The 21,232-nt window shown below is 38.9% G+C and overlaps 1 protein-coding gene across 1 annotated transcript; it reads left to right on the top strand.

The window, feature by feature from the left end:
• Window positions 1–509: 509 nt before the first annotated feature.
• LOC103955818 (leucine-rich repeat receptor protein kinase HPCA1) lies at window positions 510–21,091 on the top strand. Its single transcript, XM_048575927.1, has 20 exons — window positions 510–711; window positions 1,309–1,415; window positions 3,653–3,776; window positions 3,881–3,952; window positions 16,841–16,915; window positions 17,021–17,092; window positions 17,182–17,343; window positions 17,430–17,504; window positions 17,593–17,664; window positions 17,763–17,834; window positions 17,933–18,001; window positions 18,093–18,167; window positions 18,285–18,356; window positions 18,443–18,577; window positions 18,672–19,138; window positions 19,225–19,365; window positions 19,468–19,607; window positions 19,699–19,918; window positions 20,030–20,265; window positions 20,407–21,091. The coding sequence occupies exons 2-20, from the start codon at window positions 1,337–1,339 to the stop codon at window positions 20,917–20,919; spliced, it is 2,871 nt and encodes a 956-aa protein (XP_048431884.1). The 5' UTR covers window positions 510–711; window positions 1,309–1,336; the 3' UTR covers window positions 20,920–21,091.
• The last annotated feature ends 141 nt before the right edge of the window (window positions 21,092–21,232 follow it).

Below are 21,232 nucleotides of genomic sequence, written 5' to 3'. Positions count from 1 at the left end.
TATATATATATATTGTTTGACTCCTTATATATAGAAAAGTTATTTTTCTTCCACATGAACATCTTTAAAAAAATTATTTGATTTAGAAATTCTTTAGTTAATAATATGAATCACACAAATTGATGGTTCATAATAAGGGTGTTACTTGTTATCATGATTGTCGATTGGTCTGGCATATATGGATAACTAAATTGGGTCCAAACGAATGAATTTTTGTAGAGATAGTTGTTAGATGGTGATAAAAAGAATGAACAATTCCGAAAATAATACGACAAAATTATATCATGTCATGGCTGAAGGAGGAAGAATAACCATATGTATTGTCTCTTAATTTTAAGTGGTCAAATTGATTACTTTTTAAGTTACAATTGTCGATTATCAATATTGATTGTTATGTTCTTATGTGATCGATATATCGTTATCTAATTTTGATTAGTTCTGAACATATTAGATATTTCCTTAGAAAACGACATTATTGCATTCAACAAGAAAATGGATAAAACCAGAAATCGGTCCCAGCCGAAGGAGGAGGAGCCCGTCGCCTTTAATTTGCAAGTTGTAATCTTAATTAATTTTCATAATTTAATTGAGAGTCCCATTTAGGTCATATATTCAAAAGAAACCTGCTTTGGCTTGTTCATATTGCTGCCTTCACTGTATTTGTATTCTGCGTTTTCTTCTCTCAAATCGCGCGGGCAGGCGGAGGAAACGGTAAAACCTCCCACTTTATTTAATTAATTTAATCACTTTATTTAATTAGTTTAATTTAATCTAATTCTATGCTAATGGACTATGACTACGACAGAGAGTGATTAGGATGATGGTTGTTTTTTGTTCTGGACTAACTGGAAAGATCAGATGATTTTGGTTTGTGGGTTTAATCAAATTGCTTTGGCTTCTAAGACAAGGCTTAATCGTTTAAAAGAAGCTGAAAGAAGCCAGCCCTAAACCTTTTTCTCTCTAGTTTCTCTCTCTCTCTAGATATTGTAGCCTGCAGGGTATTTTTTTTGGAGACAGTTGAAAGAACCCAACTCAGGAAATCCAGCTTTACTGCTCAAAAATAAGCAGAGCTTCCAAAAAAAGCTCTTTTTTGGTTGCTTGGTGCTTGGTGGGGACGTGGAGATTTAGCATGTACATGCATGCGTAGGACTCTTATTAAATAAAATTCCAACTATCTAAGTGGTGTAGTAGTTGGTATGTAGTGGAAGAAGATATGTTTGAAAAGTGCTTTTTTGGACATTTCAAGGAAGTAAAATTTTGTACAAATGTGCTTTTTGGCTCCTGCTTACTAGCTGATCGGTCTCACAGATTCACACACAAATTTCCCGAGGCAACCATGCGGCTGCTGCTGCTCTTTCTGGCTTTCTGCTTCTCTGGAATTCATGTGATCTCTTCTTCTACACACCCAGATGATGGTATGTATAGTCTTAAATATCAATATATACATATATATATATATATATTGATCTCTTAATTCATGGGAAAATTGGGTTTTGTGTAGTTTCTACTTTTGGTCTACAATTTCAAAGCTACCTTCATATCCGTTGACTTAATAGGTTTTTTGTGATATCATGTTCATCTTCCTATTCTCCGTGATGATATTCCAAATCAATCATCTGTCATTATATGGGAAGGTAAAAACGAATGACACAGTGTGATTGGTTTGGGATAATAGTATTATGCATCCTTGGTGTATATTCTTTCGTGTGTTGACACGCCCGACCCCGATATCCTCCAAATACCTGAGGTAGGACACGTGTTGTCCGACACCCGAAGGTGACAAAGCCATACTAACATTGATGTGAAGTAACGAACATAAATAAAACTTATAAATTTAATTACAATGCTTATGCAATTGAGGAACGTGTTCAGAGCATACAACTAATCCTAGTCACTAAAAAGGAATAATATAAAATTGAATGAACAAGAGATGGGTCCTACACTGAGAGGACTCGAAGATGCCGATGCGGGAGTGCCTTAATGTTAGGATTGTACGCCTTGATTCTAAGTCCTAAGGGGGCGCAAAACAAAACATGAGTGGACCAAGTTGATATATATATATATATATAAGTAGTACAAAAATAGTTATTCAACAACGTACTAACCCCCAAAGTTTATGAAAACTCAATAGCATAAGATATAGTAGGTTTTCCAAAACCCTAGCATGCCATAAAAACCTTCATAAAACATATATTGTATTTAGTGTGCTTAGAAGTGGTATATATATAAGGCATATACATATATATAATATTCATTCGCCCGAAGGCATATAGAACATTTCTTCATTCATCCGAAGGTTCTACATCACGCGTTTGTAAATAGATCATTCGCCCGTAGGTCGTAGGCACTACATCCCCCGGCCGTAGCCAATATAAATATCTTCCGCCTGTAAGCCCTACACACGTTCGACCGAAGCCAATATAAATATCATTCGTCCGTAGGCCCTACACAAGCCCGGCCGAAGCCAATCATATATCTGCTGCCTGTAGGCACCAACTAAATGCTCTGCTAAAGCCAATCATATGTATCCAACCCACACCCGGCCGTAGCCAATCATATATATATATATATATATATATCCAACCCACACCCGGCCGTAGCCAATCATATAAGTATCGTTTGCCCGTAGGCAGTAACATTCAAATAACCATTAAGTAAGTACATAAGGACATTAACATAATATTTCTAATATATATATATATATATATATATATCTATTTTAATCGGAGTTTAGTAGCTAAAACGTCATATCGGAAAACCTATTCGTAGTATATAGTCATCAATCATATATACTACGAAGAGCGTAAAATCAATAAAGCATGGTAATTCGTAAAGCATGAAACTAATTTACTCATAAAAGTTTCATAAAATGTAGCCATTAAATCATGCTTTTCATGTATACGTTTCTAGCAATTAAAACATTCATTTTGGAAAGGGTCCACTCACCTTACACCGTTGGCAAAGAGCTGTGCAAACAAGCGTGGATGAAATGCCACTAACAATTGCACCTAAGCACATAAGGGTACCAATTAATAAAACTATACTAAAACGATTGAATTAAAGAAAACAGACGTCGAAAACAGATTCAGGATGTCAAATTTAGTCTAGAAGGGGTCTCGGACCGAACTCGAAAAAGTCAACCCAAAAGTCAACATTGATGGGTCAACGGTCAACGGTCAAATGGGTCAGTCAAACGGGTTGGGTTGGATCCGGTTAGGGTTTAAGGTTTTGGACTTGAGTTAGTGTGAGGTTTGTGGGTTAGGGCCTAGGCTAATGGGTAGTAGATTGGGCTTTGGGTTTGGGCCGATTGCATGGCCCAAGGGTTAGGTTATTGGGTTGAACCTGGGTTGGGTTTGATACAAATTTGGGCTTGGGTCACAAAGGCCGAAGGTTTGGGCTGGTTTCAGGTTGGGTCACGGGTCGGGAAGAAAGAGGGGGAGAGGGAATAGTGGGCCGGCCCACCCATAGTGCAATTATGAAATTGCCCTTCCGTTACATAATATCCGGAACGGGTCGTTACAGTGTACTTAGCAATTAATCCATTTAATTTTGGTCTAATGTGAATTATTTTGAAGTTTTGGTTAAATTTCGTTCCAAACCCTCATTGTTCCTATTAAGGGTAGTTGATTGATTTATAAGTTTGTTGATCCAGCTAATGCACTCCAATCCTTGAGGCAGACATGGAGCAACATTCCACCCAGCTGGGACAAGTCAAACGATCCATGTGGGGAGCACTGGGAAGGCATCACTTGCAACGGTTCGAGGGTGACTGCATTGTGAGTGTTATCTTCGAATTCTGATGTGATAGTTGTAATTACGAGCATTCTCACTCACTTAATCGGATTTTGAATTCGAACCTCTTCTGATGTTCACTGTGCAGGGAATTATCAGGAATGAACGTGGAAGGGAAATTTGAAAGCGACATTGCAGGGCTCTCTGAGTTAAGATCCTTGTGAGTGCGATTGTTCATCCTTTCATACCAGCATTATTGTTTGCAGTATATTATGAACTGAGCAACACACAACAAATTTGATGTCTAATTACAAAAATATGCATAAAACATGTTTATTTTGCCAAAAAGAATTAAAAAACAACAGCAAAACGAGTCTGAGGGACTCCAGCAGCATCATCAATGAAAGCTGATCTAATTCAAATGGGAGGCTCATCAAAAATAAGAACACCAATATCCATATTATTGGTGGAGAACAATTTAGAAACAATAAAATAACAGAAATACAGAACCGAAGTATTTATACTTTATTATTCAAAAATACTTGTAATACAGAATGCAATTATGTTATAGTAACAAAAAAATTAAAATGATACTAACTTGACTGAGTTGAAGGTAGAGGCTAGCGCAAACGCTATGTCCTTCGAACAGTATTTCCTTCCCACTCGTGTGTTTGTGGTTCTACAACGTCTGCTTGACCAGGATACAACTACCTAATTCTACAACCCGCACTAGATTATAGAATTCTAGCGAATTGCTTTGTGTGTTTACTCTCTGGAAATTTTGTACGGAAGACAAGGGGGAAGAAAAAAAATATGATCTTTGATGGAACTGAGGACTCCAGTTATATAAGCTCTTTCATACCTCTTCATACACATTTTGGATGTATTTGAAGCTATACAACTCTTTCCAAAGAGATACACCTCTTTCCAAAGAGTTGTGTCTATTAATCAAAACGTTTTTAATTAATTTAATTAAAAACTTAATTCGAAATTAAAACTAATTGATCAGATTAATTTTAATTCCTTGGTCCTAAGGCCCAAGGCCCTTGTCTTGATTAATTAATATTAATATTATAGTATAATCGTCAAGCTTAATCCATACAACCATAAAGCCCAAGCCTTCGATCCATTTCCAAATGGTCCAAGTTCTAATTACTAAGATAAAAGAATAAGCCTATATAAAGGCTAGTGAAAAAATACTGTTGACCAATATGGGACAAGAGGATCTCAAACTCCTACAATTATAACTCCAGTTAGCCAACTGATCTGCCACAATATTCTTCTTTCTGTAAATGTGATTCAATTCACACCTCCTCAATTGTCTCATCATTAATCTGCAGCTATGCATAATTGTCTCCAAAGGATGGAAATTATCAACTTGGGTTTGCTTCAACAACATAACAATAGCCTTGGAATCCATCTCAATATGAAGATCAATAGCACCCTTATCAATAGCAAGCTGTAAACCAAAGTATAAACTCCATACTTCAGCATCACAAACTTGCCCTTGTCCCAAATTCACAGCAAAGCCACCTAACCAGTTGCCATTATGATCTCTTAGTACGCCACCAACCCCAATTCGACTAGAATTTGTCCTTCTAGATCCATCCACATTTAACTTACACCAACCTACATCAGGATGATCCCAAGACAGTGAAATTTGCCTCTTGACAGGATTAACAGAAGACTTCACACAAGCCTTCAACCATTCAGCCACATCTCTCACGATGATTGCTTTCGGATCCATAGGCATGACAAAATTAACAAAAAAAAATCTGCTTGTTTCTCCATTTCCAAATATACCAGCAAATAAAAAGGAAAAGAGTACACCAAACACCCTTATTGGTCCATTTTGAACTTACTTTCAGATTTGCCAGCAGCCAAGCCTTAAACTCAAGATTTTGGGCATTCCTCAGTTGCCTTGGAACCCCATACTTTCCCAAATACACATAGCCCTGGAACAATCTTTAAAAAATATAAGCAATGGATTCAATTGGTCCACAACAAGTTATACAAGAAGAATCATAAGTTATTTGTCTTTTAACTCGCTGCTCATTAGAATGCAATCTCCCTTTACTCATCAACCAAAGAAAAACTTTTAGCTTAGGTGGAACATTAATTTTCCAAATAAAATCCCAACAAGAATCAGGCAAATCCTCTCCATCAAAGAAAAGATTATGAGCTGACTTAACGGTGAAAACTCCATTAGAAACACACCTCCAAATAATTTTATCCATACCTGCACCAGTAGTACCAGCGGGCCGACATATAACTTTTTGAACCATATCTTATGGCAACACATCTCTGAGTTTTTCAAGATCCCACCAACCATTACTTAAAAACTCAGAGACAGCACACTCAATATTGGAGATATTAGCAACATCAATAGTTTCAATTAAAGGGACATTTAAGACCCGTGAATCCTTCCAAAATTTCACTCTCACCATTGCCAATTCTCCAAGTCATGCCCTTTTTAAGAAGATTAGCTCCATACAGAATTCCTTTCCAAGAATAAGAACACTCATTTCTTTCATGAATTTTGGGGTCTAAAATAGAATAGCCTTTCAAATACTTGGCCTGATAAATTTGAGACCAAAGACCAGAGTCCTTAGCATGAATCCTCCACCCTAACTTGGCCAAAAGAGCCTGATTCATCACACCAGCTCTCTTAATCCCCAAACCACCCTTACTTTTAGGTCTGCAAACCATACTCCATTGTCACAAATGAACTTTTTTCTTTTGATCGGTATCCCCCCACAAAAAATCCCTGTTCAGCTTGTCTAACTCTTCACACACACTAGCAGGAAGCTTGGTCGTTTGCATGGCATAAACTGGTATGGACGAGGTAACAGCTTGAATTAAGGTAATTCTTCCAGCCATGGACAATACCTTGCTCTTCCAAGTTGCCAACCTCTTCTGAACTATATCAATAATGCCCGAATAAGTAGCCTTTGAAACTCTAGTATGAATTAGAGGCATTCCTAAATAATTCCCAAGACTCAGAGACAGGAGAACCACAAATTGCACTAATACGATTAACAACATCCCTGGATGTGTTTGGAGAACAATAAATAACAGATTTTTCAAAGTTAACAGCTTGACCAGAAGCTTTGCAAAAAATTTCAAGGAATCTTTTCATTAATCTTGCTTGCTTTGGAGTAGCTTCAGAAAACAAATTAAATCATCAGCGAAAAAGAGATGAGAGACCCCATGTCCAGATTGAGAAGCCTTAACAGGTTTCCACCTTCCTCTGTTCACAGTTGCAGAAATTAAATGAGAGAGTTTCTCAATACATAGCACAAACAAATAAGGGGACAAATGATCCCCTTGCCGAATACCGTTTTGAGGAGTAAAACAATCTGTTTATTCACCAGTGAAACAAATTTGGTACTTAACGGTGGATACACATTCCATCATAAGTTGAACCAAATTCGAAGGCAACCCAACCTCATTCAGTACATACTCAATAACTTCCAATTAAGTCTGTCATAAGCCTTAGAGAGATCAATTTTCCAGGCGAAAAATCCTTTTTGGCCTTTTGACATTCTGAACTTGTGAAGAATTTCTTGAGCAATAAGGATATTGTCAGAAATTTGTATACCAGGAACAAAACTACCCTGATTAGGACTAATCAGATGAGGCAAAAGAGGTCTGATTCTAGCAACAATGATTTTAGAGAGCACTTTATAAAGAGTTCAACAAAGACTAATAGGTCTAAAATTCAACATCTTTTGAGGATTATCAATTTTAGGGACCAAAGTTATCAGCACACTGTTTAACCCCCCAGGCAATCTCCTTGGGTGAAAAGCATTCCATACCATTTCAAAGATATCATTAGCACATATATTCCACTGACTTTGATAAAAGCAAGCAGGAAAACCATCAATACCTGGAGCTTTAATGCCTCCAATATTAAAGAGGCTTTCCTTGACTTCAACCGTATCGATATCTTTGATAAGAGCTTCATGATCATTTATATCAGGAAAAAGATTAGGAAAAGATTCCATTTGCTTAGACTTTTGCCCATGGGAAAAAATAGTTTGAAAGTACTCCACCGCCAACTTTTTCAGATCAGAAGACTCCGATATCCAAGCACCTTGATTGTTAATGAGCCCCTCAATTCTATTTCTTCTCCTCTTTACAATAGTAGTGAGATGAAAAAGTTTGTATTACGATCACCTTCTTGAAGCCACCTCAACCGAGACTTTTGATGCCAAAATATAGCCTCCTCATTCAGAACTACATTATATTCAGAAATCAACTCATTCTCCAATTTACAAAGAAATTTATTAGGCCCACGACACAAAGCTTTTTGAATCCCATCAATTCTTGCTAGAAGTCTGCACTTGAATATTCCACTTCTTAAGCGGTTCAACAAGAGCACAAGTTTTATTAACAACCGAACCTCCACCATTACTCCAATAACCATCAACAAACTCATTGAAATTTTCATGCCACAACCACGTAGCTTCAAAACGAAAAGGATGATGCTTGGGAGAAAATGAATGATGAGAATTTAAGCATATCTTAATTGGGTGGTGATCTGACTTGTTTCGCGGGAGATGGTGAACATAAGCTTCAGAGAAAAGGCTCCTCCAACTCATATTACAAATCCCTCGATCAATTCTTTCTAAAAATTTTTATTAGTCCAAGTAAATTTAGGACCAATAAAACCCAAATCAATCATATAATTCATATCCACCTAGGATTTGAAGCCTTTTAATCTGCATAATGGAGCACCACCAAGTTTATCTTCCACACACAACATGTCATTGAAATCCCCAACAATTAACCAAGGCAATTGATGACAATCGGCTACAAAATCCAAATAATCCCACAATCTCTCTCTTTTAGTAGCACAAGGGCTAGCATAGACAGCAGTGAAAATCTAATGGTTCTTGTTAAAGCAATCAACCCCATCTCATTAAAGGACCTACACAAATCTAGAATAAAGAATTCTAGAACATTCACTAAGGTTGGTTAGCTAGATTATCCAAGTTAAAGTAGTACTTTGTAGAAATGACTAGAATGTTGTTTCTTAAGTTGGTGGAAGAGTCTAGAAGAATGGTGAGGTTTCCACCAACATGCAAGATTAGTATAGATAATTCTAACTTAGGAAGTTAGTGGAATTATCTAGATATCTCTAGCATGGTGTGTCCATGCTTCTCCAAGGTTTCATCCATGCCTATAAAAGGAGAAGACATCCACACCATTTGTATCAACAAATCAACAAAAAAAAAACCAAGCAAGCTTGTAAGCAAGCAAGCAAGTGAGAGTGAGAAGAAAGAATAGTCTTGTAAGAGTGTGAGTGTTCTAGAGTTTGTCTCTAGAAAGTGAGTGAGTGTCATAGCTTCTCAAGAGTGTCTTTGATAGTTTGTGTTGTAATATTTTGTTTGTGTAATACAAGTAATCTGTTTACTTGTATTATCTCTCCAACACTTGTGCTAGAGTTGGGTACTCTAAGTTTTTTTTTCACCCCAACAATTGGTATCAGAGCGGTACGATCAAGGACCGTCTCTATTGAAGCTTCCGAGAATCGTGAGAAGTTTAGTACTTTGCAAGATTATTGGTTAATCTTGTTCAGCTTATCGAAGCTCTGCCAACACGATGGGAGACCTTCAAGTTGTTGGAGGAATCAAGAAGTTGAACAACAAAAATTACAACACGTGGGCGACATGTATGGAGGCTTACCTACAAGGCCAAGATCTTTGGGATGTCGTCGGCGGTAATGAAGTTACGCAGCCAGAAGAAGACACCAGCGGCGCTTTGAGGAAGTGGAAGATTAAGGCAGGTAAGGCCATGTTTGCCTTAAAAACTACAGTTGAAGATGACATGTTAGAGCACATACAGAAGGCCAAGACACCAAAAGAAGCATGGGACACCTTCGCCACACTCTTTTCAAAGAAGAACGATACAAGACTACAACTTCTCGAGAACGAGTTGTTATTAGTGGCCCTAAGGGACATGATGATTGCGCAGTATTTCCACAAGGTAAAGTCTATTTGCCGTGAAATTTCTGAATTAGATCCTAGTGCTGCCATTGTAGAATCCAGGATAAAAAGAATAATTATCCATGGATTGAGACCCGAATATCGAGGCTTCGTTGTCGCTTGTACAAGGATGGCCGACCCAACCATCACTTGTTGAGTTCGAGAATTTGCTTGCCGATCAAGAAGCTTTGGCAAAGCAAATGGGAGGGGTCTCGTTAAAAGGTGAGGAGGAAGCGCTCTACACCAAAAGTGAAGGCAGCTTTAAGCAACTTGCTGGTGATGGATCTAAAAGAAATGGTGACAAGGAAAAAGGTCATCAAGGAGGAGGGAGTTCTCGGACAGGGGGAGCTCCGAAGTATCATGGAAACCGTGGTCAGTCCCAGAATAATAAAAGATTTGAGGGCAAGTGTTACAATTGTGGAAAGAATGGCCACATGGCGAAGGATTGCTGGTTCAAAAGGCCTGCAGAAAGTAATGTCGCCAACTTAGAGAAGAAAAGTGAAGATGATTGGGACGCCGTAGCATATCTAGCTATGGATGAAGAATGGGATGCTGAAGCATCTTCTTGGTGGTGCTCAAAAAATGAAGTGTTGCCTAAGTCAAGAGAGATTAAAGATATGTTGCAAGAGAAAATGGGAGACCAAGTTGCCCAAATCCAATGGAGTCCAGATGAGCTTGAAGAATTGCTTGATGGTAACGATGTCAAGCAAGAAGCACCTAGGAGTCATTGGAAAACTGAAGAAGTTAGATCTATTGAAGTGGAAGTATCAACTCCACATTCACAACTAACGAGGTCAACAGGAATACTGAAGCCAAATCTCAAATACGCCACAACAACCATAGTAGAAGAAGCAATTGAAGTTGAGATGTGTAAAGAAGCATCACAGAATTCCGAGTGGCATACATCTGGGCGAAGAGGATGCTGTGTTAAAGAAATATCAAACTTGGGATCCAGTGGCAAGGCCAAGAAATGTGAAACCTATCTCATACAAATGGGTGTTCAAGATGAAGCGTTGTCAACCCAGCGTAGAGTAAAGAATGAGATGGTGTTGAGGGGGAGTGTTAAAGCAATCAACCCCATCTCATTAAAGGACCTACACAAATCTAGAATAAATAATTCTAGAACATTCACTAAGGTTGGTTAGCTAGATTATCCAAGTTAAAGTAGTACTTTGTAGAAATGACTAGAATGTTGTTTCTTAAGTTGGTGGAAGAGTCTAGAAGAATGGTGAGGTTTCCACCAACATACAAGATTAGTGTAGATAATTCTAGCTTAGGAAGTTAGTGGAATTATCTAGATATCTCTAGCATGGTGTGTCCATGCTTCTCCAAGGTTCCATCCATGCCTATAAAAGGAGAAGACATCCACACCATTTGTATCAACAAATCAACAAAAAAAAACCAAGCAAGCTTGTAAGCAAGCAAGCAAGTGAGAGTGAGAAGAAAGAATAGTCTTGTAAGAGTGTGAGTGTTCTAGAGTTTGTCTCTAGAAAGTGAGTGAGTGTCATAGCTTCTCAAGAGTGTCTTTGATAGTTTGTGTTGTAATATTTTGTTTGTGTAATACAAGTAATCTGTTTACTTGTATTGTCTCTCCAACACTTGTGCTAGAGTTGAGTACTCTAAGTTTTTTTTTCACCCCAACAGTTCTGACCAACGCCTCTCACAACAACAGAAATAGCTTGGTCAATGGTGCCGATAACTTCCACCTTTAATCTAGAATCCTTCCACAACATCCACAAACCACCAGAGAAGCCAACAACATCCACAATCTCAAAGCACGGAAAACCAAGAGATTTCACTACTAAAACAGCTTTCTGACCACTAATCATGGGCTCACAAATAACCAAATTCTCTATTTGGTGAATATTAATTAAATCTGCAACATTATCTTTAAACTTGGTGCAACCAACACCTCTAGAGTTCCGTACTACAATGTTCATCATAAAGCTGGAGCCTAGCAACCCATAAGGGTTGCCTCCACATGGGGGGCACACATCTCATCAGACTTAGCTGAATAAGAATCCTCGGATGAACGAGATCACTAAATAATTGAACCTGGAATAGCATGATCAGTATTCATCATCTCTTCACCTGGATTCAGATCACATGCAGCTCACTCAACACCGCTGCCACTTGCATTGGATGATTGGTGACCAAAAATACATGTTCCCTTCGACATATTTGAACCATAGTAAATATCAGTCTTGAAGGCATTAAAATTAAATTTGAACGGCTGAGTCTCAACATTACTAATCGAACTAGAACTTGTCCTTCTCACCAAAGGTTGTCTTAGCTGCCCCAAATTATCAGTGCTCAGTCGGGAATGAGCATTTGGCTTACCACCAAAGTTAGAGATTTCAGCAAGTGCATCCTGATCCCCAGTTTCCTTCACCAGTTTCCTTCTTCTTCCTAGCCACCCAAATTTTCCTTACAATAGACCTTTCACCCTTCTCACCATCTATGCCATTTCCCACATTGCCCTCATTCAGACTTTTATCTTCCCCATTAAGTGCACTGAACCTTGACCCCTGCCCATTAAAAGAAACATCCACGCCTCCCTGTCCATTATTTATTTTCCAAGGTATACCTCTAGGCTTAACTTGCATCCATGTACCATGAATAGCAGAAACATCATCTCTACTTTGAGCAGACTTTACTATAGGCTCATCCACATTCATACTATTACTCTTATTTTCACCACCATCAACCTTTTCCACCATAGGATCAATGACACGCCTCGATCTCGATGTCTAAGGGACATTGGGATGGCCACGTGCTGGCCGACACCCGAAGGTGACGTAAGCCATTTAATGAATGCATATGCTAAAGACATGTAAAACATGCATATAAATTTCGCTCGAAATACTAATCAAATATAAGTCTTACAAAATACCATAAAAATATTCAACTGCCAACAATGAATATAGTGATGATGCATGTTATGTTCAGAGCGTACATCTAAGAAAGAATACAAGTGGAAGGTGTTATTACAATGATGTCAAAGCAAAGATGATGGCACGATGTCACTGGTGGGGGAATGCCTCGTAGGTCGGATCGTATTCCTCGTTCCTATGTCCTGAGGGGGCGCAAAACAAACATAAGTGGAACAAGTTGATATATATATATATATTTATATAATACTGAAAGAGTTATTCAACATACTAACCCCAAATTTTTAATAAAAACTCATAGTGTAATATGTAGTAGGTTTTCCGAAAACCCTAGCATGCCATAAAACCTTTCCAAAACATATCTCGTATATAGTGTGCTAACTAGTGGTATCAGTTGTAACGACCCAAAATTCTTATTTGGAAGCTAAATCCAGTGATAGGCCAAAATAAAGTCATGGTTAATCTCTACACTATTAACCATAACAAATTTCTTTCGTTAAAAGAAATTCAGCACAATATTAAATTTGGGTTATTTTTATGGCTGCATCTAACCGTCTTGTTAGATTACCTACATACCCTGCGAAGGGATCAAGCCATTCGTAGTTCATCGTTATGCTTCTAGAACAACATCTCTGCACAATCTGCAGAAAAACAACACTATTGGACCAAGTTTAGGCTCCCCTTGGAGCATTCAAAACTAAACCAAATCATGTAATATTATATGGGTTTTGAAGCTTGTGTTCTTTACTTTAAAGGCATATAAAGTTTGTAGAAAACAGAGCTCTAAATCGGAAGTTATGCCAAAAAGAAAATGGAGTCTTGAAACTGGAAATCCAGTTTTCTGCTCATCTGGTGGTCCTGTGACTCAACTTTGGACATAATTTTGATCAATCAAAATTCAACAGAATTTAGTGAAATCAAATGGGTTTTGATCATAGACATGTCTAATTTCAAAATACACAATATTAGATCAAAAGGAACTCACGAGGACATAGAAATCAAGAGCCAAAGTAGGCTACTTGAAACATAGTTTCTTTCTGCAAAATGAACAAGTTTTCTGCAATGTTAAACCCATACTCCTTTAATCCAATTTACAATTCTAGGGCAATCCCAAACTATCCAGGAATCATATTTAACTTATATTTCTATGTGTTGGCTTACCCATATCATGCTTAATTCTTCCTCTTTTAGACAAAGACTACAAACAATTCAATAAAATTAAGGTATGTACCATTTCTTGTTTTTGTCATGCCCTACAAAGTCGTTCATCAATCTACCACTTAGCTACTAAACTCTTAAATCAATGTTACCACTATAACTCCTCAACAAGAACACCAGAAATTCAAGTTAAACACATAAATATCAATCTTGTTCGAAAATGAAACTTGAAATTTGGAAGATCCACTTACATATCTTGGAAGCGCATGAAGAGAGGAGTATTTTTCTGAATAAAATCATAACCTCAGTCTACGATTTTATTCAAGCTCAAAATAAATAAATCAACGAATAACTCATCGTGATTCTCACCCATATTCTCAAATTCCCAGCCACATCATTGGCAGAATAAATATAAGAAATTTTAGCCATATACATTGGCAAAGTAAATATCAAACACCAAGCCGCAATCCTCATGGGTTAAATAAATACTAGATTATCAAACCACATCTACCATCGGTTAGATAAATACTAGCATAATAATCATAATCATTGGTATACCACTTACCATCATTGGCTATACACAGTTGTTACCACGATTCCTTCTCAGAACTCGTGTGCCAACATAATCCAACCTGAACCCTCACTTCAATTTGACCACAACAACATGAAGTAGGGTAACGAAAGTGTCCATTTAATCCTACACCCTAGAACTAAGTGCCCTCCCCACAGAATAGGGTACAAGTTTGACCATGTAAGCCTCTAGAGGTTTAGGGGATCGAAACCCATGGCAGCGCGCGGTGCCCCTTACTCCTAGTAACTCTCAATCCAGGAGTGTCCATTTCCAACGGTTATACCACATAGACTATCCTGCAGGAGTAGCCCGTCCGTATAACACCCTCTGAAGGTTCAGGGGATCGAAACCCAGGGGAACGTCCCAGTCCCTTTCACTCTCAGGTCATCAAAATCATCCAGGGAACCTACATTTACAATCCACAGGAACTTGTGCTCACAATAACACACGTGAGTATCCCTTATACATATATGTAACTCACTTATTCCTAGCAATTACGAAATATGCAACCACAATGCAATAATAATTTCCACCAATTGGACTCCATAATCAGAATGGAGTCGCACCACATATCACATGAGAGCGACTTCATTCAAAAAATTTTGAAACAATGTAATCACAATGCATATCATAATTCACATCAATAAGAGCTTAAGGATAAAATAATTTGACAGTAGGATCGTTCGCTCTGATACCACTGTTGTAATGACCCAAACTTCTTATTTGGAAGCTAAATCCAGTGATAGGGCAAAATAAAGTCATGGTTAATCTCTACACTATTAACCATAACAAATTTCTTTCGTTAAAAGAAATCCAGCACAATATTAAATTTGGGTTATTTTTATGGCTGCATCTAACCGTCAAACCGGTTAAAGTTTGATGGATCCAGGACGTCAAAATTAGCCTATGAGGGGTCTCGGCCAAAACCCGAAAATGTCAACAAAAAGTCAACTTTGACCGATCAAAGTCAAAGAACGGTCAAACCGGTCAACGAATCAACCGGGTCGGTCAAAATGAGTCAACCGGGTTGGGTCAAACCAGGTCAACCGGTCATAGGCCGGGGTTTGGTTCGAGTTGGGCCAAGGGTTAATAGACCGGATCCATGGCCCAAAGGCCTGGGGTCTATATAGTGTTTTGGGTTTGGGTTTAACGGGTTGGGCTTAAGCTCCACGGCCTGATTCAAGGGGTTTGGGTTTTAAGGGTTTAAACATGGGGTTAACGGGCTGGAAGCCCTGGGTTGTACAAACGGGTATGGGCTTGAAAGCCCATCCCAGGATTATAGGGTTTAACTAAATGGGTTGCTGGTTGGGTTGCCTTAAGGTTTTGGGCTCGGGGGTTTAGGTTTCATAGGCCTTAGGCTTGGAAGCCTAGCGCAAAGGTTCTAGGCTCGAAGACCTGGGTTGGTTTCTCGCCAGGGGGTGGCCGAAGGTGGCTGGATCTTAGCTCGAAACCCACGAGCTCGCGGAACCTAGGTCGGGTGTCTTCTGGGTGCCCCGGAGCTTCATAGAGACGAGGGATGGAGGGAGGAGGTCCACACGAACGTGGTGGTGACGTCTGGGTTCTTTGGGTATGACGGTGGTGTAGTTATGTCGCCAGGAAGGCAGAGGGAGGAAAGTCCGAGAGAGAGATAGAGTGAGTTGAGAGTGAGATAGAGAGTGAAAGTGAGAGAGCTCGGGGAGAAGAGAGAGGGAGAGAGAGGAAGTGGGTGAGTGCTTGCCACGTGGCAAGCAGAAAGGTGTGGAGAGGTTTAGAAAATCTGAAAAGGGGATTTTGATTGGGTGAAGATAGGGGACCAAGGTGTAACTTTCATAAATCTTTAGGGGAACAAAAGAAATTACAAATAATTGGGGGTGGGGTTTAACAATCAACGCTCCAAGGACAGCTCTCCCTCTTATGCCCATAGCGACCACATCTGAAGCAAATTTCTGGCATACCCGGGTACTCCAAATGGTACCATCCCTTATTAATTTTAATAAACCCTTCAAGAGGCTTAGTCACATCAATCTCAGCACAAATTCTAGCAAATTTGCCCCTGTATTGAGAGCTGGTGTTTACATCAATCTTCAACAGTTTTCCCAGCACACTACCTATCTTCCTCATTGCCGAAACATTAAAATACTCAATTGGAACACCAAGTATCCTAACCCATACAGCCATACGAGTAATGTAATAACCTCTGTTGCAGGCACAAATCCTGGTCTCCATTTTTGAATCGTCACATACTGACCCGCAATTATCCTCTTCCAAATCAAATTTAACAATATAAAAATCATGATCAATGTCAATAAGCTGCATGCCTCCTTTTAATTACCATTTTTGCCTCAGCCTGTTCAACAAAAAATTATAAGTGTGCGATCGCCCAAGAAGTTTGATGACCAGAGCATCATGCCAATTCTAGGGTGCTCTGAATTATTAAGTGTAACTAAGAGAGTTGTACCATTTCATGAGAGTCGAGATGGAATTCTTTTTGTAATGAAGCTGAAACGTTAACATTGCAGGGTTCTTTCATTCAACAAAGGCCTCGCCGGTTCTCTCTCTCCACGATTAGGGGATCTGAGCAATCTAAACATCCTGTAAGAACAATTTACCAAGCTATTTTTCACGTCTGCACCTTTTCAACTTTATGGAACATGAGTTTTTGTATCGGATAATTATACGAGACTGTTTCCATCTTTTAGGGTCCTAGCTGGTTGCAGCTTCAGTGGAACTATTCCAAGTGAGTTGGGGAAACTTGGAGAGCTAACCTTCTTGTAAGAATTGGACTCATTATTCCTACTGTTGGTGCAAACCAATATGATGTTTTTCTTTCCCAAGTTTATATAACTTTGGTTTTTCTCAGGGCTTTGAATACGAATAGCTTCACCGGCAGTATACCTGCTTCTTTGGGTAATCTCTCGAACCTCTATTGGCTGGACCTGGCATACAATCAGTTGACTGGACCTCTCCCAGTTTCAAGCGGCACTACCCCCGGCTTAGACCAACTGTTTGAGGCTCGACATTTGTGAGTATTAAAAGAAAATGAAATTCTAGTGAGGATTATGCCACTGCTTATTGCATAAACATTGAACAGATTATATGAATTTGCAGCCATTTGAACCACAACCAGCTTTCAGGTACCATTCCACCCACACTTTTCAGCTCCAAGATGAAACTGATCCATGTGTAAGTTGATACGAACAATCAGTATCGAATTTGTCTGTCTATCAGTTTATGTTCTATGCTTAAACTGCTTATCATTCTTTATTTGCAGATTGTTTGATGGAAATAGATTCACTGGGGCTATTCCATCAACAATATTTTCCATTCAGTCTCTCGAGGTTCTGTGAGTGAAAAGCCATCTTGATTTTTCTTTTTCTTCCACATTTAAGTGCATCTGCTTCTTGACACTTATTAGACTAAAACCGTTCTTTTCTGCAACAGTCGGCTTGATAGAAATGCTCTGACAGGACCAGTCTCCTCAAATATCTCCAACCTAATAAATCTCAGTGAATTGTGAGTACGAACTCTACAAGAAAATACTTTGGTGTGCTTTTACCATGATCTTAGTGATGGTTAATCAGCTTTTACACGGTTTTTATATTCTCTTGCAGAAATTTCGCGCACAACAATTTGGACGGTGCTTTACCCAACCTAACTGGATTGAATGCCCTCAATTATGTGTGAGTACATGGCGTGGAGCTGTCATTTGCAGTTTCAGTTTTCTGGGGTTTTCTTGTGTTGTACTGATAAATCCTAATGATTTTGCTTCAGAGACCTTAGTAACAACTCGTTTGATCAATCAGAAGCTCCGCTTTGGATCTCAACCTTGCGATCGGTCACCACTATGTAAGTCCGATGGTGGTTAAACGAAAATGTCTTGGTATATATTGATGAATCTTGGAAAAGGACAGTGAAAACTTTATTGTGATATCATTTTGAAATTATTTACTGTTATGATGCCAGCGTTTTAGAAAATGTAGCGCTTCAAGGGACTCTGCCACGGGGGATTTTCAGAATACCGTCATTGAAGCAAGTGTAAGTATAAGGAGAATAACGGAATAATTCATCTACGTGCTAAGATTTCAATAAACTGGTCATTCATCTTTTCTGTGACTCGACAGGAAACTGAAAAACAATGCGTTTAGCGGCACATTTAACATGGGTGATAACATCAGTCCGCAACTGACGCTTGTTGATCTGCAGAACAATAAGATTGAGGAAATAACTCCGGGTTATGAGTACAAAAATACATTAATGTAAGACAGTTCACGGGCCTCGATCTTAATTTTCTATGATGCTCTGTATTTTCATGGGACAATCATTCTTAGTTGTGACTTTTATATATTGCAGACTTGTTGGGAACCCATTGTGCAACAAATATAGCTTGAGTTCGTTCTGTCAGCCTCCACAATCAAATACAAAACCGTATGCTACTAGCACGAATTGTGCATCCATTACATGCCCCGGGGATCAGCAGCCAAGCCCTCGGGGTTGTAAATGTGGATATCCTTTTGAAGGAACACTGGATTTCCTAGCGCCCCCTTCCAGGGATTTGACAAATGTGACTCTGTTTAAATCCCTAGAAACGATCCTATGGGAGAAACTTAACCTCACTCCCCATTCAGTTTCACTTAAGAACCCTTGCTTCGACATCGACGACCATCTTAAAGTACATGTGGCTCTCTTTCCACCAACAGGAACATATTTTAATAGGTCAGAGATTATCAGGATTGGTTTAAATATGAGCCATCAGATTCAGAAGCCACCAGATGAATTTGGACCCTTCAATTTTATTGCAGCTCCATATAATTTCCCAGGTAATTTTAAATCACAGTGTTCATATACACTTTCCCTGCATTAGAAGATCAATTAAACTGACAGTAAAAAACCCGAATTGTTTCAGACACGCATAAAAGCTCTATGATCACTGTCTGGATATTAGTTAGTTGTCTCGTTCTTGTTGTGGGCCTCGTGGTAGTAGGAATTTACGCCATTAGGCAAAAGAAACGTGCGGAAAGAGCCATTGGTTTAAGCAGACCTTTCGGTGAGTAACCATTCCTGTTGTGGATGATTTTTAGACTGAAATTCTGTCATTAATACTAGGTACTGGTCAGCTTATATATATTCACTACTCTCCATCTTCCAGCTTCTTGGGCACCAAGCGGAAATGATAGTGGCGGTGCACCACAGTTAAAGGGAGCAAGATGGTTTTCGTATGAAGAGCTTAAGAGGTGCACCAATAATTTCTCTGACAGTAATGAGATCGGATCTGGCAGCTACGGGAAGGTTATATATTCAACTCATTCAGTAACAGCTATGAAATTGTGATTGAATTTAAAAGATTTTTTTTCTATACTTTTTGGTTGGCTATCCATAGGTTTACAGGGCCATGCTTTCTGATGGACAAGTGATAGCAATCAAAAGAGCTCAGCAAGGATCCATGCAGGGAGGCCTCGAGTTCAAGACTGAAGTCGAGTTGCTCTCTCGCGTTCATCACAAAAATGTCGTTGGTCTTTTGGGATTCTGTTTCGAACAAGGAGAGCAGATGCTGGTTTACGAGTTTATGCCTAATGGAACACTTAGGGAAAGCTTGTCAGGTCAGTTCTAGATTTTACTTCTCACTAATTCATATTTTTAGTTTTATGTGTTTCATTTAGTACCATCGATTTAACACGTAATGATAAGCTTTCTTTTCATATGAGTTGCAGGGAGATCTGGTATTCATCTCGATTGGAAGAGGAGACTCCGAATCACTCTTGGCTCGGCAAGAGGACTGGCTTACCTACATGAGCTTGCAAATCCTCCTATAATTCACAGAGATGTGAAGTCCACCAATATTCTATTAGATGAACATTTAACAGCGAAGGTTGCAGATTTTGGCCTGTCGAAGCTCGTCAATGACAGTGGAAAAGGACATGTCTCGACTCAGGTCAAGGGAACAATGGTAAGTTTACAATTTAGCATTTCGAATGTTATCATTTATAACTACCTAAAATGTACTCTGCTAGGGTAAGCACTAAGGAGGAAAATCGTGTTTTCCAGTTTGAACATTTCTTGTACTGTAAGTTACCGTCTACACTTTCAGGGCTATCTGGATCCTGAGTACTACATGACTCAACAATTGACCGAGAAGAGCGATGTATACAGCTTTGGAGTCGTTATGCTTGAACTGATAACTGCTAGGCATCCAATCGAGAAGGGAAAATACATTGTCCGCGAGGTACAGTTGGTGATGGACAAGAATGACGAAGAGCATTACGGTTTGAGGGAGTTAATAGATCGAAACATTCGAAACTCAGGAACTCTTATTGGGTTTGGGAGGTTCTTGGAGCTAGCCATGCAATGCGTCGAAGAATCAGCTGCAGATCGTCCCATGATGAGTGAAGTTGTGAAGGCTATCGAAACCATTCTGCAGAACGATGGGATGAACACAAACTCAACATCAGCATCTTCATCAGCCACAGGGTTTGCAGCATCAAAAGGTGCTCCGAAACATCCCTACAACGATGGCTTGCCGAAAAAGGAATTCAATGACAGCACCGGCTCCTTTGATTATAGCAGTGGACACATTGTTTCAGCGAAAATCGAACCCAAGTAGTAATTATGGAGTGCAACGAAGTTTTGTGTTAATTTCTTCTTCGTAATTGTAATTTTCTGTATCCATATATACATAAATGTAGCAAAAGAAAACGTAGCGTTCTTGATTTCAACTGACAAATAGGCATATAATATTCTTACGTTGTGTCTTGGTTCTTTTGGATTTGATGCAAGACTTCTTTAAACGTGCTTTTTGACAATCGATAACGTTTCTAACGAGTGACCACATTTGACATAAAAACTTACAATTAAGCACGGTTGTAGAAGCACACCTAAGTACTTTTTTAGAAAGCAGTTAAATAAATCATTTGAAT

This window comes from the organism of the source record quoted next, unplaced genomic scaffold (genome assembly GCF_019419815.1).
Source record: "Pyrus x bretschneideri cultivar Hongxiangsu unplaced genomic scaffold, Pyrus_bretschneideri_v1 Contig11, whole genome shotgun sequence".
Lineage (NCBI taxonomy): Eukaryota > Viridiplantae > Streptophyta > Magnoliopsida > Rosales > Rosaceae > Pyrus > Pyrus x bretschneideri.
This window is presented reverse-complemented; position numbering and strand designations above follow the sequence as displayed.

Bases quoted from the DNA above. Each gene is read 5' to 3' on its own strand.
- LOC103955818 (XM_048575927.1), top strand. From the start codon at position 1,337: ATGCGGCTGCTGCTGCTCTTTCTGGCTTTCTGCTTCTCTGGAATTCAT. The intron at 3,953-16,840 runs GTGAGTGCGATT...TTAACATTGCAG, and splicing joins CTCTCTGAGTTAAGATCCTT to GGTTCTTTCATTCAACAAAG. The intron at 18,357-18,442 runs GTAAGTATAAGG...GTGACTCGACAG, and splicing joins ATACCGTCATTGAAGCAAGT to GAAACTGAAAAACAATGCGT.